This window comes from Aotus nancymaae, unplaced genomic scaffold (genome assembly GCF_030222135.1).
Source record: "Aotus nancymaae isolate 86718 unplaced genomic scaffold, 86718_ANA_hifiasm-v0.15.2.pri h1tg000077l, whole genome shotgun sequence".
In the NCBI taxonomy this organism is placed as follows: domain Eukaryota; kingdom Metazoa; phylum Chordata; class Mammalia; order Primates; family Aotidae; genus Aotus; species Aotus nancymaae.
In genome coordinates this window covers 8,415,342-8,428,359 of record NW_026988492.1, presented here as the reverse complement: position 1 = coordinate 8,428,359, position 13,018 = coordinate 8,415,342, and the positions used below count along the sequence as shown (strand labels likewise).

Sequence of the window (13,018 nt, the reverse complement as noted above, 5' to 3'; positions counted from 1 at the left end):
CCACATCCAGCTAATTTTTGTATTTTTAATAGAGATGGGGTTTCACCATGTTGGCCAGGCTGGTCTCAAACTCCTGACCTCAAGTGATATGCCCACCTCAGCCTCCCAAAGTGCTGGGATTACAGGCGTGAGCCACCGCACCCGGCCTGATGTACTATTATAATTATTTTATTTTGCCACTCTCCATTTCATATACTTGCTTCTTTGTTCTTCATTCACTCTCTATACTCTCTGCCTTCCTCATTCTCATTTCCTCTTTTACTCATCTCCTCTTCCTTATTTCCTGGCTCTCCTCAGGTCTTAATGTATTTTGAAATGGATCTAACAATTCATCTCCTTTAGTGACAGCAGCAATTTAACCTGTTGCTGACACCTAAGATATACAACTTATCACAATTTCACCTCTCTTTATTCTTACTATCCATTTAATAGATGATTTGCGTTGGCTATTAGAATATATCAACAATCATATTTTTAAATAAACACTCTGTCCAATGGCTTTATTAAAATAAAATATATCTCTTACCTTCTGCTTGTTCATTTCCTGTATTTTTTTCTTTTTGATCTGCAGCCCCAGCTAAAGGATCAACATACTTCTGTGGAAAATTCTCAGAGATACTCTGTCAAAATCAGTATCAATAATGCGTTTCAATTTTACAAAAAGAATGAGTTGCTAAAGATCTTCTAATCACTTTCAAATATAATATGAATTTCCTATTTTAAAAGCAATTAGACTTAAAAATAAGATAAGCATGTATTGAAAACCAAAACATTTCAGTAAAGAACCTCATACATGCTCTCTAGATTAAGCTTATCTTTCATCTTTAGATGGCTATTGACTCTGCACACCAAACACAGAAGGACTAACGACACATATTAACAGATAAAATATTAACTTATATGCATAATCCAACAAGGAACTAATATCAAAAGACTTAATTCTACTTTGTATTCCCCACCAAAAATAAGAGGGCATTCTAGGGAGTTTCTCTGAACCTATTCTGGTTCAGGGGCTGCCTGATTAAGAGGGGAAAAAAAGCGTATTTTTAAAAATAGAATATTCTTGTTATAGTACAGCATTAAACATTTAAAATATTTCTAATTACAGAAATTTTTAGTGTTAAGATATTTGGCATAATAAAAAACTTTGGCATATGTCATGGTAAGTATAAACAGAACACTGCAAAAGCTGCTTCATTTAGGTAAACAAAAGCTTGGAAAAATCTAAATACTTTGTGATAAAACTTTTACTGATAGGAAAGTGGTTGACTAAACGACAAAGCAGTAAGAAAAACTTTGCTTTATGTAATGTTTAAAGAAAAACAAGCAAATATAAGATATAGTATACAACTCTTTCCCAATTAAGAAATAATTTCTAGGGGAGGGATAGCATTAGGAGAAATACCTAATGCAGATGACGGGGTGACAGATGTAGCAAACCACCATGGCACATGTATACCTATGTAACAAACCTGCACGTTCTGCACATATACCCTAGAACTTAAAGTATAACAAATAAACAAAAAAAAAGAAATAATTTCAACGAAGTATAGCAAGCCTTCATAAAAATAGAAGACTAGTAACATTTATGTATTAAGCATCTGAAATGTGCCAGGTATTTATCTGCACATTTTCTTTTCTATGCAGTATAATAATAAAAATGATGAGTTACCCCACTTCCTGCTTCTTGGTCATTCCAAGATGTTAAGAGCAAAATGATAAACAGATGTGATTATTGTGCCCTCTGCCCAGAATGCCCTCCTCCTAGCCTTTCACATGGCTGCTCCTTCTCTTCCTTTAGTTGGCAATCTAAGGTCACACTCAGAAAGATCTTCTCTGACTACAGAATTTCACTCCCACTCCAATCCTCATCCTACCTACAAACTCAATTTTCTCTAACCTAATACTCCCTGTTTTCTTCATATGAAGTACTTATAGTGACTTATAAGTGTTTGTGGTTTACTCGTTTTTCAGCTCGTGCTACTAGAGCATAAGCCCTCACCTTGTATATTCAGTGTCTAACAGCCTAGCACATAGTCAGTACTCAATAAACAGAAATTTATTCAAGGTCAAACATTTAAAATCTCATTAGGAAGGTCTCAAGTGTCAATTCACTATATTCCTATAGGATATCTCCAGTAACTGTCTACTGAAACTTATACCCCAAATTAGAAATCCACATGCCTGTTCCAACTTTCCCATTCTTTTCTTGACAGTACTGCCTACAGGTTTACAAAAAGTACCCTCAATATTTATTAAGTCATTAAAAATGATTTTGAAAATCATTTCTACTTATTACAACACCACTCAACCAAACTGTCATCATTCTCCACATTCTTCCTTCTCTTGAAATGTTCCTTGCAGATCCATACAAATATATATAAATACTTTAAAGGCCCAGGTGCTATCTTTTCAAATTCCAAGTTGTCAAAAAAAAAAAAAAAACTGCATTCCAAACTGTTTCTCTCTGAATCTCATTAGGAGTTTTACTCATCTATACATAACATAGAGTCATACATTTGGCCATAGGTTGACCTGAAATAATTCTCTAGTTTTTAGATAAACAACTTCAGAATGCACACTGATCCCTTGTGACTTCTAAGCCTTCTTTTTTTTCTTTTTTTTTTTTGCACTATCCTACTCTGGATTCTTTTCTTTGTTTGTTTTTGTTTATTTTCTTTTACACTGGATTCTTTTTTTTTTTTTTTTTAATTTTATGACACCTGTTATTGAATACACTGGATTCTTAAATGAATCTTGCAAATCAGCAGAATTTATACTATGCCGCAGTCATGTACTTAGCACATACTTTATTAATTACGAACTGAAAAATATAAGAAGTTCCTTATGGATCTACACAGAGGTAAAAAAGTCAAGTCAAAGTATCTCTTTTATGTTTTAACATCACCCAATGCTTATATTTTAAAATAACAGTAACAATAGATAGTACCTCAGAATCCCAAGGTGATTCTATGTCCTCCTCTTGTCCTAATCCTAATGCGGACATCATATCTATGAAATGTTATACACAGATATATTCATGAGAACATTTAGTATTCTAAGTTTTAAACACATATATATACAAAAATAAAAAATAAAAGAAACAAAAAAATTAAATACATATACAAGTCTATCTCCATTCATGAATATTTCAATAAAATAAAAATAATAGCAAAAAAGTATTTCACAAGGTTGACACAGTCTCAGGAAAAAATTGGTAGTATGAAGAAAGTCAGCAAAATAAAAATATTTTTTAAATGAATATAATATTTGAGTCTGCATATGTTAATTGGTTGTCTTAGAATAGAATTTTTTTTTCTTTTGAGACAGATTCTTGCTCTGTTGCCTAGGCTGGAGTGCAGTAGAGCAATCTCAGCCCACTGTAACTTCCAACTCCCGGGTTCAAGCGATTCTCTCGCCTCAGCCTCCTGAGTAGCTGGGATTATAGGCACACACCACCACTATCAGCTAATTTTTGTATTTTTAATAGAGACAGGGTTTCACCATGTTGGTTAGGCTGGTCTCGAACTCCTGACCTCAGGTGATCCGCCCACTTTGGTCTCCCAAAGTGCTGGGATTACAGGTGTGAGCCACCATGACCTGGTCCCTAGAACAGAATTTAAGTATAGAAAAATATTCAGAGACATCCACTAACTTACCACTTCTATTATTTTTGGGCACTTCATCAACATAAGTCAAATTGTCATTATCTGTTTGCTCTAGTGGAGGACTTTCAATAATATCAATACCATTTTCTTTTTTTCCAGTGGCTAGCTTTGTTGCTCCTTCCTATTTAAAAATAAAAATAAAAAAATAAAAAAACTTCAGAAAACACTGTATTTATTCACTTACCCATTCAATCAGTCACTGTACTAGTCAGTTCTTATACTACCATAAAGAAATATCTGGTCATCCAAGATGGGGGCATACTTTTTTTTAAAAGAAACATCTGATTGGGTAATTTATGAAAAAAAGAGGTTTCATTGGCTCATGGTTCTGCAGGCTGTATAGGAAGCATAGCAGCTTCTGCTTCTGGGGAGGCCTCAGGAAGCTTATAATCATGGCAGAAGGCAAAGAGGGAGCAGGTGTCTCACATGGCAAAGCCAGGGCAAGAGAGCAAGGTCGGAGGTGCTACCCACTTTTATAGAAGCAGATCCCATGAGAACTCACTTGCTATCTCAAAGACATTACCAATGGGGATGGCACTAAACCATTCACTACAAATCTGCCTGTATGATCCAATCACCTCCCACCAGGTCCCGCCTCCAACACTGGGGATTACATTTCAATATAAGATTTGGGACAGGACACACATCCAAATGATACCAGTCAGTAAGACAATAAGTACTTATTGTGTCTATCACATCACAGGCACTATCCTGGGAAAAACTAAAAATAGAAACAGAGGACAGATTCTTCCCTATATTAATCAAGTGGGGATAGAGATAAACAAAAACAAAGAAGAACAGAAAAGTATAATTCATTAGCTCTAAAATTGAAGTGAATAAAGGACAGTAACGGCACAAAAGAGAACAGTCAGTCCCACCTGGAAAGCTCAGGAAATGCTGCAAAGGCAGGTCCATACTATGAGACAGACCCAGTGCAGTGATATGGTTTGGCTCTGTGTCCCCACCCAAATTTCATCTCAAATTGTAATCTTCATGTGTCAAGGGAGAGACCAGTGGAGTGGGCACATTTTCTTTTGGCAGCCTCAAAATAATAAGTAAATTGTAGTAATAAGATATGAGAAATAGTAAGCAGGTAGGAAATAAGGAACTTGGTGAGTGACTGGATTTGTAATTTGAGGGAAAACTGTAGTGCAAGATTTCTCCTGCTTCAATGTTTCAGTGCTACTTCCTAGGTGTTATTTACTGGGATAGGGAAACCAGAGGACAGAGTAGATTGCAAAGAGTCGGAAAAGGGTCAGAAACAATGTCTTCAATTGGAACATATTAACATAAAATTCGAGGTATCCAGGAGACTTAGAAAAATTTCAGGACTTTTTTTAAGAGACAAGGTTTCACCGTGTTACCCAGGCTGGTCACCAACTCCCAAGCTCAAGTGCTCCACCAGCCTCAGCCTCAGCCTGGAATTACAGGCATGAGCCACTGCACCCAGCCCACCCAGGGGACTTAGAAGACAGATTTGGATAAATACATTTGGAGTAGAAGTAGATGACTTCAGGAAAAGCATATGGTCTTAAGAAGATAAATATTTGTAAAATATAGTAAACTGGTAGAATAATATGAACCTATACAGAACTCTAAACTTTTGAAAATGAAAAGACAAAAAGGAAAAAAACATGGAATTCAAGGTTTCAATTGCATATTTCAACATTTGAGGCTGGGTGCAGTGAGCCCCACCTGCAATCTTAGGACTTTGGGAGAGATTCTCCCAAAGTGGGAGAATCACTTGGGCCCAGGAGTTTGAAACCAGCCTAGGTAACATAGCGAGACCCCATTTCTACAAAAAATAAATAACTAGCTGGGCATGGTGGTGCATGCCCATGGTCCCAGCTACTTGGGAGGCTGAAGCCAGACCCAGAAGATTTAAGCTTCAGTGAGCCTTGATCATGCCATTGCACTCCAACCTGGGTGACAGAAACTCTGTATTTAAAAAAAAAAAACAAACAAGGCCAGGTGCAGTGGCTCATGCCTGTAATCTAAGCACTTTGGGAGGCTGAGGTGGGCAGATCACTGGATGCCAAGAATTAGAGACCAGCCAGCATAGCAAAACCCCATCTCTACTGAAAATACAAAAATTAGCCACGTGTGGTGGTGCACATCTGTAGTTTCTGTTACTAAGGAGGCTGAAGCACAAGAATTGCTTGAACCCAGGAAGCAGAGGTTGCAGTAAGCTGAGATCCTGCCACCGCACTCCAGCCTGGGCAACAGAGCAAGACTCCATCTCAAAAAAAACAAAAGGAAAGAAAAGAAATCTATGATTATCCAAGATGGAAATTTAAAAGTCTTCAAATATATCTATGATTATCAAGCAAGACCAGTATTCACATGAAGAGAGAAAAGGACTAAGAAATCAAGTCGACATGATTCTGAGTTTTAGAGATGAACAAATTTATGAGCAAAGTTTAATAACTATGATACTAAAGTTAATGAAGCTTTCTGATGATAATATAAAATGTCCTCATTGCTGGAGACACTTTTAAAAGTAAAAAATATCTTCCAGAGATAATTTCATAAATTTCCTTGGCAATCTTTCCTTCTTTATGATTCTATAATAGGTAGTTTATTTTAGAAAACAATCATAAATTTTGATCACTTTCATATTGGGTGTGCATATGTGTCCATTACATACAGATATTAATTATGAGCACAAGATAAATCAGAATATCTACAGAAACAAATAATTGCTGGATTAATTTCTCTAAGAAGGTTTATACTGAAATTTATTTTCTCTCTTTTTTTTCCCAAGATGATGAATGGGAGGCCAGGGGGACAAGAGCCAGACTTCATCTCAAAAAAAATAAGTAACGATGCCACGAATTATCAAAACCTCTGTGATATAGAAAATCAGTGCTAACATCACACCTTAGGAAACTAGAGAAACAAGAATAAACCAAACCCAAAACTAGGAGAAGAAAAGAAATAACAAAGATCAGAGCAGAACTAAATGTATTTATAACCAAAAACAATACAAAATGAAACAAAACAAAATGAAACAAAAAGTTGGGTTTTTTGTGGGGTTTTTTTTGAGTTGGAATTTCACTCTTGTTGCCCAGGCTGAACTGTAATGGCATGATCTTGGCTCACTATAACCTCTACCTCCCAGGTTCAAGTGATTCTCCTGCCTCAGCCTCCTGAGTAGCTGGGATTACAGGCACCCGCCACCATGCCCGGCTAACTTTTTTGTATTTTTAGTAGAGACATGGTTTCACCATGTTGGCCAGGCTGGTCTCCTGACCCTAGGTGATCCGCCCGCCTAGGCCTCCCAAAGTGCTGGGATTACAGGCGTGAGGCACCACGCCCGGCAGTTTTTTTTTAAGATACACAGTTGATAGACCATGAGCTATGTTAACTAAGAAAAGAGAGATGATTCAAATAAGCTCAAGTAGGAATGAATGTGGAGACATTACAACTGATACCACAGAAACACAAAAGATCATTCAAAACTACTGTGAACACCTCTATGCACACAAACTAGAAAATCTACAGGAAATGGACAAATTCTTGGAAACACATATCTCCTCTAGCTTGAATCAGGAAGAAACAGAAATCATGAATAGACCAGTAATAAGCAGTGAGACTGAATCAGTAATTTTAAAACTGCCAACAAGAAAAAAGCCCAGGGCCATACGGAATCACAGCTAAATTCTACCAGACATTCAAAGAAGAACTGGTAAGAATTCTACTGAAACTATTCCAAAAGACTGAGAAGAGGGAAATCCTTCCTACTCATTCTATGAAGCCAGTATCACCCTAATACCAAAGCCAGGAAAGGATATAACAATAAAAGAAAACTGCAGACCAATATCTCTGATGAATAAAGATACAAAAATCCTCAAGAAAATACTAGCAAACCAAATCCAACAGCACATCAAAAAGTAATAATTCACCATGATCAAGTGGGTTTCATTCCAAGGATGCAGGGATGGTTCAACTTATGCAAGTCAATAAATGTGATTCATCACATAAACAGAATTAGAAACAAAAACCATATGATCATATCAATAGATACTATATTACGTGGATTGTAGGGGCAAGGAAAGGGTATGGGAAAAAAGTTTTTTTAAAAACAACTTACCTTTGTAAGACCAGCGTTTGCTAACGACTTGTGGGAAGGTTTCAGAAGAGGGTCAGGTGATGGATAGGTAGGATGAGAAAAGCCCTGGACTTTGATTGATGTTGTAGGAAGGCTTTCAATCACAACTTCATCTTGACTATCAGAATCTCTATCCTCAAACGAAGTTCTATTTCCTGTTCTCACAATGCTATATGTTGCTTCTACTACAGTAAAAACAAAATACAGAGTAAATGAAAACATATGTAATTAAGACTCAATGAGTAACGAAAGAATAAGCAGTCTTCAAACAGCTTACAATTTTTCTTGGATTGCTGAGAAGCAGTCATTAGCTTTGCTAAGCTTGGTTTTGGGACATTCTAGAAAACAAAAATAAGAATAACAAGTTTTAAAATTAACAAGTATCAAATTTGATAAAATAATTGTAACAGTCACCATTAACACAAAAAACTAACACAAAAAACACAGATTTTGGAGTCACTCAGATGTAGCTTTAAACCTCAACTCTGCTATTTACTGCATCTTCTCATGGGGTAAGGATTGTGTGAGATGATACAGATATTCTCCAAAGGTTACTACCTTTACCCATAGTTTATTATTATATAAATAGTATGATATCTATTCGATTATTTTCTTAACCACATTAGCCTGGAATGAAAATTTATTCCTAGGTAGAGTATTATAAAATTCAAACATTAAGATATTTAAATTAATTACATATTTTCTGAAATGTGTATGCATGATTTATATTTGCATGAATTACTTCTTGTGAGATAAACTGTAAGCATTTCGTTCTTAGTATATCTTATTTAAGTGGGTTGGCATTGCAAATACTATAGGCTGCTTCTATTCTGTTTGTCAAAAAGCTAAAAAAAAAAATGATTATATAAATTCAGCTCCTTACAAGAAAGAGACAAAAAAACAAAAATAATCCTTGTGAGTCAATGATTGCTGAATAAAAAGCCACACATAGCTACTAAATAGAAAGGTGTAGCTAAATATGCTACAAATGAAGACAAACATTGACTGAAATAATAGTCACTGAAGAAATGTATGCTGCGAGTAAAAATTTAGGCTGAGATAAATCATTTTTAAAAGATGAAAGTGTAGGGAGAAAAAAAAGATAGGCATGACTAATCAATCAAGTGTGAGCTTAAGTCAAGGAAGAAAAGGAAAAGCTTTAAGCATACTAAGGCACATGGAGAAGCACAGACCTGTAACACAGACTTTGGTTCATAAGATATCCTTGATAATACTGATTAGGATTTAGAATCAGTTTTTTAAAAAATACTTCTGTAGTAAAGAGTTTAATTTTAAGTCATCCAATTAGTTAAACATGGTCATCTACTACTTCCTGAAAGCTGTAACATTCTTACTACAGAGAAAAATGAAAAAAGATTTTAAAATCACAGTAGGAGTGCTTAACCACATAAACTTTGACCAAATTTTGTATTTCCTCTACTGTAGGAAAACTTTTCCCAATACAATTTTCCTATCACTATGTATTTTCCAGTGTGTTCTTTTTTTTTGCAATCCCCACTCTATCACATTATTTATCAATCCTTTGTTATTTACCAAAGTTTAAAAAAAAAGAATTCAACTGGTTATATTTCTATAAAATGGCTTTCTCTGACCACTTTTCCATTACAAACAGAAAACAGTGATAAGTAGACCACTGCTAAATTTTAAGAGAATACTATACGAAACTAGATTCAGAGTGAAAAAATGAATTTCATGAGAGAGCACTTTACCTTGGTATCAAAATTGACATCTTCATCATCTGAGGTAGGCCATGAATCATCAATACCTGGTTTGCCAGAAAGTCTTTAGAATAAAAATATACAAAAAATGAGTGAATTTATTTCTTTAAAAACAAAACAAAACCTCCTAGTTCAATCTGGATGCCCTCTCCAAAAAAATAAGAACAAAAATATGGTGAAAGGTCAATTATCTGTATATTAAGTGATGTTTCTTGATATAATTAAAATTTGGTTTTTGAAAAAGATTTTAGTTACCTATTGCTACCTCTACCTCTCCAAATCTATTAAATATGCAATAAAGACTCAGCCTTTAGTTCTTTTTTTTTTTTTGAGACGGAGTTTTGCTCTTGTTACCCAGGTTGGAGTGCAATGGCGCAATCTCAGCTCACCGCAACCTCCGCCTCCTGGGTTCAGGCAATTCTCCTGCCTCAGCCTCCTGAGTAGCTGGGATTACAGGCACGCGCCGCCATCCCCAGCTAATTTTTTGTATTCTTAGTAGAGACGGGGTTTCACCAGGTTGACCAGTATGGTCTCGATCTCTTGACCTCGTGATCCACCCACCTCGGCCTCCCAAAGTGCTGGGATTACAGGCGTGAGCCACCACACCCGGCCCAGAGACTCAGCCTTAGTTCTATAACAAATAGTCACAGCCAAGATATTGGCAGAGCCTGGGAATATTTTGTCTTCACAAATTGTCTGTCCTGAAGACTGAACTGAAAATCCAATTAATGGCTGATATAACTTTTGTTATCTGAACCAGAACAAACCTAATAATCTAAAACAAGGTGGAGACCAGATGCAGTGGCTCATGCCTGTAATCCCATAACTTTGAGAGGTGGAGGCAGGCAGATAACCTGAGCCCAGGAGTTCGAGACCAGCCTGGCCAATGTGGCGAAATTCTGTTTCTATTAAAATACGAAAAGTAACCAGGCGTGGTGATACATGCCTGTAATCCCAGCTACTCAGGTTGCTGGGGCAAGAGAATTGCTTGAACTCAGGAGGCAGAGGTTGCAGTGAGCTGAGACTGCGCCACTGTATTCCAGCCTGGGTGACAAAGTAAGACGCTGTCTCAAAAAATATAAAAAAATAAATAAAGCGAGGTAGAAAGATATACTGTCCCTTCTCCACTATCTATCTCCAGTTCAAAGACTAATCTGTGTCACTCAAAAATGGCAGTCTTGGTTCTTCAACATGGAAACCACTTAAAGCTCATTGCTTCCCTTTACCCCGAAACAGGATAGGGAGTCCCCTGAAATGTCTGAAATGTTTGAAAGCTAGAAGGACAAAAGTCAAAATACAAATGTATGTGCTTTTATTGGGACTACTCACCCCCAGAAACATTAAAACATTAAAAGTTATAAAATCCATTATTTTCCCTACAGAGGTCCTGTCTTATTCCAGTCCACATAAACTACCAAGCCCTTAAAAATCTTTATAGGCACTCAGATACCCAAAGAAAAAGACTGCTGGAGAAAGAGTCCTAGTAGTTGCACTTAGATTTCTCTAAGTACTATCTAAATACCTTCCCTCCTATTGGCTCCCACTTACAGATCCCTCTTCTGCAGGGGTCCATAGCATCTCTAACCTTTAAGTCTTCATCCTATGAAAGCACAAATTCCTGAAAGGATGGTCTCAAATGCCCAAGAGTAGGAGCTCTCTATTTCCTGCTCCTAGAAAACAAGCTAAATGGAGTCTCAGTCATCTGCCACCAGCATAGCCATGTTACCAACTACCCAACTGAAGCTCCATGACTGACTTGCCAGCCAATCCTACTCCTGCACTACCCTACATGCCCATGGGAAGGACATCAGAGAATTGGGAAATGAGGCAGAGGTGAGGGGACACCTTCCCTGGGCCACAGATCTATGTAGTTCAGCAGCCTCCAGCTCCAAAGTACTTAAGCCACCACTCTATAAATTGAGGCAGAAGTAGTTATAGCACATTTCTATTGGCTGCAGAGACTCTCCCCAGTGGCTCAAATTATTTTAACATTTTTCAGTAGAAACCTTGAAAGTTTGTCAGTTCTTTCAATTATACAAAAAAGCAGCAACCTGTTCAGGACTCCCCTGAACCCCCTATTTTAATATGCCTTTCTAGATAATTCCCAATATCTTTTATCCTTCATTCCTATCATTTATCATTATCAAATTTGTCAGAAACCTCAATATTCTGATCTCTTTTCCAAAAGCCCTGTTCCTATCCAACCCAGCGTTGTTTCTCTTCAAACTTGGCCTTCCTCTGCTAATTCCATTCTTTGCTCTTCCACTGGATTCACTATATCTACTCACCCTTTATTTTTATTTTGCTTTTTTTGAGATGGAGTCTCGCTCTGTCGCCCAAGCTGGAGTACAGTGGCACCATCTTGGCTCACTGCAACCTCCACCTCCCAGGTTCAAGTGATTCTCTTGCCTCAGCCTTCCAAGTAGCTGAGACTACTACATCACCATGCCAGCCTAATTTTTTGTATTTTTAGTAGAGATGGGGGTTTCACCATTTTAGCCAGGATGGTCTCAATCTCCTGACTATGTAATCCACTCTCCTTGGCCTCCCAATGTGCTGTGATTACAGGTGTGAGCCACTGCACCCAGCCCACTCACCCTTCGATTATTCAAATATTAACCTGTAGGATGATAAAGAAGGAAGAGTACTGCGCTCTGAAATGAGTTTGGATGTCATATCCAAATAAATCAATTTAACCTCTTTGAGTTTCAGGTTCTCCATCTGAACCATTTGACCAAAATGTTAAACACAGATTGCAGTACTAAATGGCATTTTGATTAGTCTGATTCCTTAAAATCCTGAAATTCTATATGCTTTTAATTCTGTTGATAGGAAAATGAGAAATACTTAGCTGGCAGAAATTGAAAAAAATAATAGAACACTGTTGGCTGAATAAAGAAAATGTTATATATATATATATATATATATATATATAACATTTTATATACATATATTACATATATATGTTATATACATATGGTGGTTGTGTGTGTGTGTATGTGTGTATATATATACACACATACACACACACACACTCACCCCATAGAATACTATGCAGTTTTTTTTTTTTTTAAAGAGAAACAAAATCATATCCTTTACACAATTCAGATGGAGCTGGAGTACCAGCCTAAAGGAACACCAAACTGAGAAGTCAATAGATAGAGAAATAAATCAGAAACGTCCTCTAACTAGATGCTAAGTATAATTAACGCAATATGGTCTATATGTAGACAGCCTTCACTTAAAGTAAAATAATTCCTTTCTAAGACTTGTCTCATTTGCTTATGTAAAATGTATGGCCCTGTGGCCACAGTTAAGTGAGATCTGGCCTAAAACCTTTGATGATAAAGACAAAGTACTAGTTACCACGGCAATTATCAAACATATTAAGACAAATTGTTGGACTGACCAGGCTCCTAAGAAAAACTCTAACAGTTAACATATAACTAAATGTAGCTCTCTGAATTGATCTGGTTTAGACCTGTACCTTGATCCAGTGC

At 36.6% G+C, this 13,018-nt stretch overlaps 1 protein-coding gene across 16 annotated transcripts in view; it reads right to left on the bottom strand.

Moving 5' to 3' along the window:
- Positions 1–13,018, bottom strand: part of ANKRD26 (ankyrin repeat domain containing 26) — a 102,595-nt gene that overhangs the window by 70,954 nt on the left and 18,623 nt on the right. For all 16 annotated transcript variants that reach the window (XR_010339541.1, XR_010339543.1, XR_010339544.1 and 13 more), the window contains exons 7-12: positions 9,510–9,582; positions 8,057–8,117; positions 7,762–7,964; positions 3,660–3,789; positions 2,951–3,012; positions 527–620 (exon numbers count right to left, since the gene is read on the bottom strand). Coding sequence is in view for 11 of the 16 variants with exons in the window: in XM_064368577.1 (XP_064224647.1) it covers positions 527–620; positions 2,951–3,012; positions 3,660–3,789; positions 7,762–7,964; positions 8,057–8,117; positions 9,510–9,582 (623 nt within the window). In the remaining 5 variants the exon portion in view is untranslated. The remainder of the gene's footprint in view (positions 1–526; positions 621–2,950; positions 3,013–3,659; positions 3,790–7,761; positions 7,965–8,056; positions 8,118–9,509; positions 9,583–13,018) is intronic.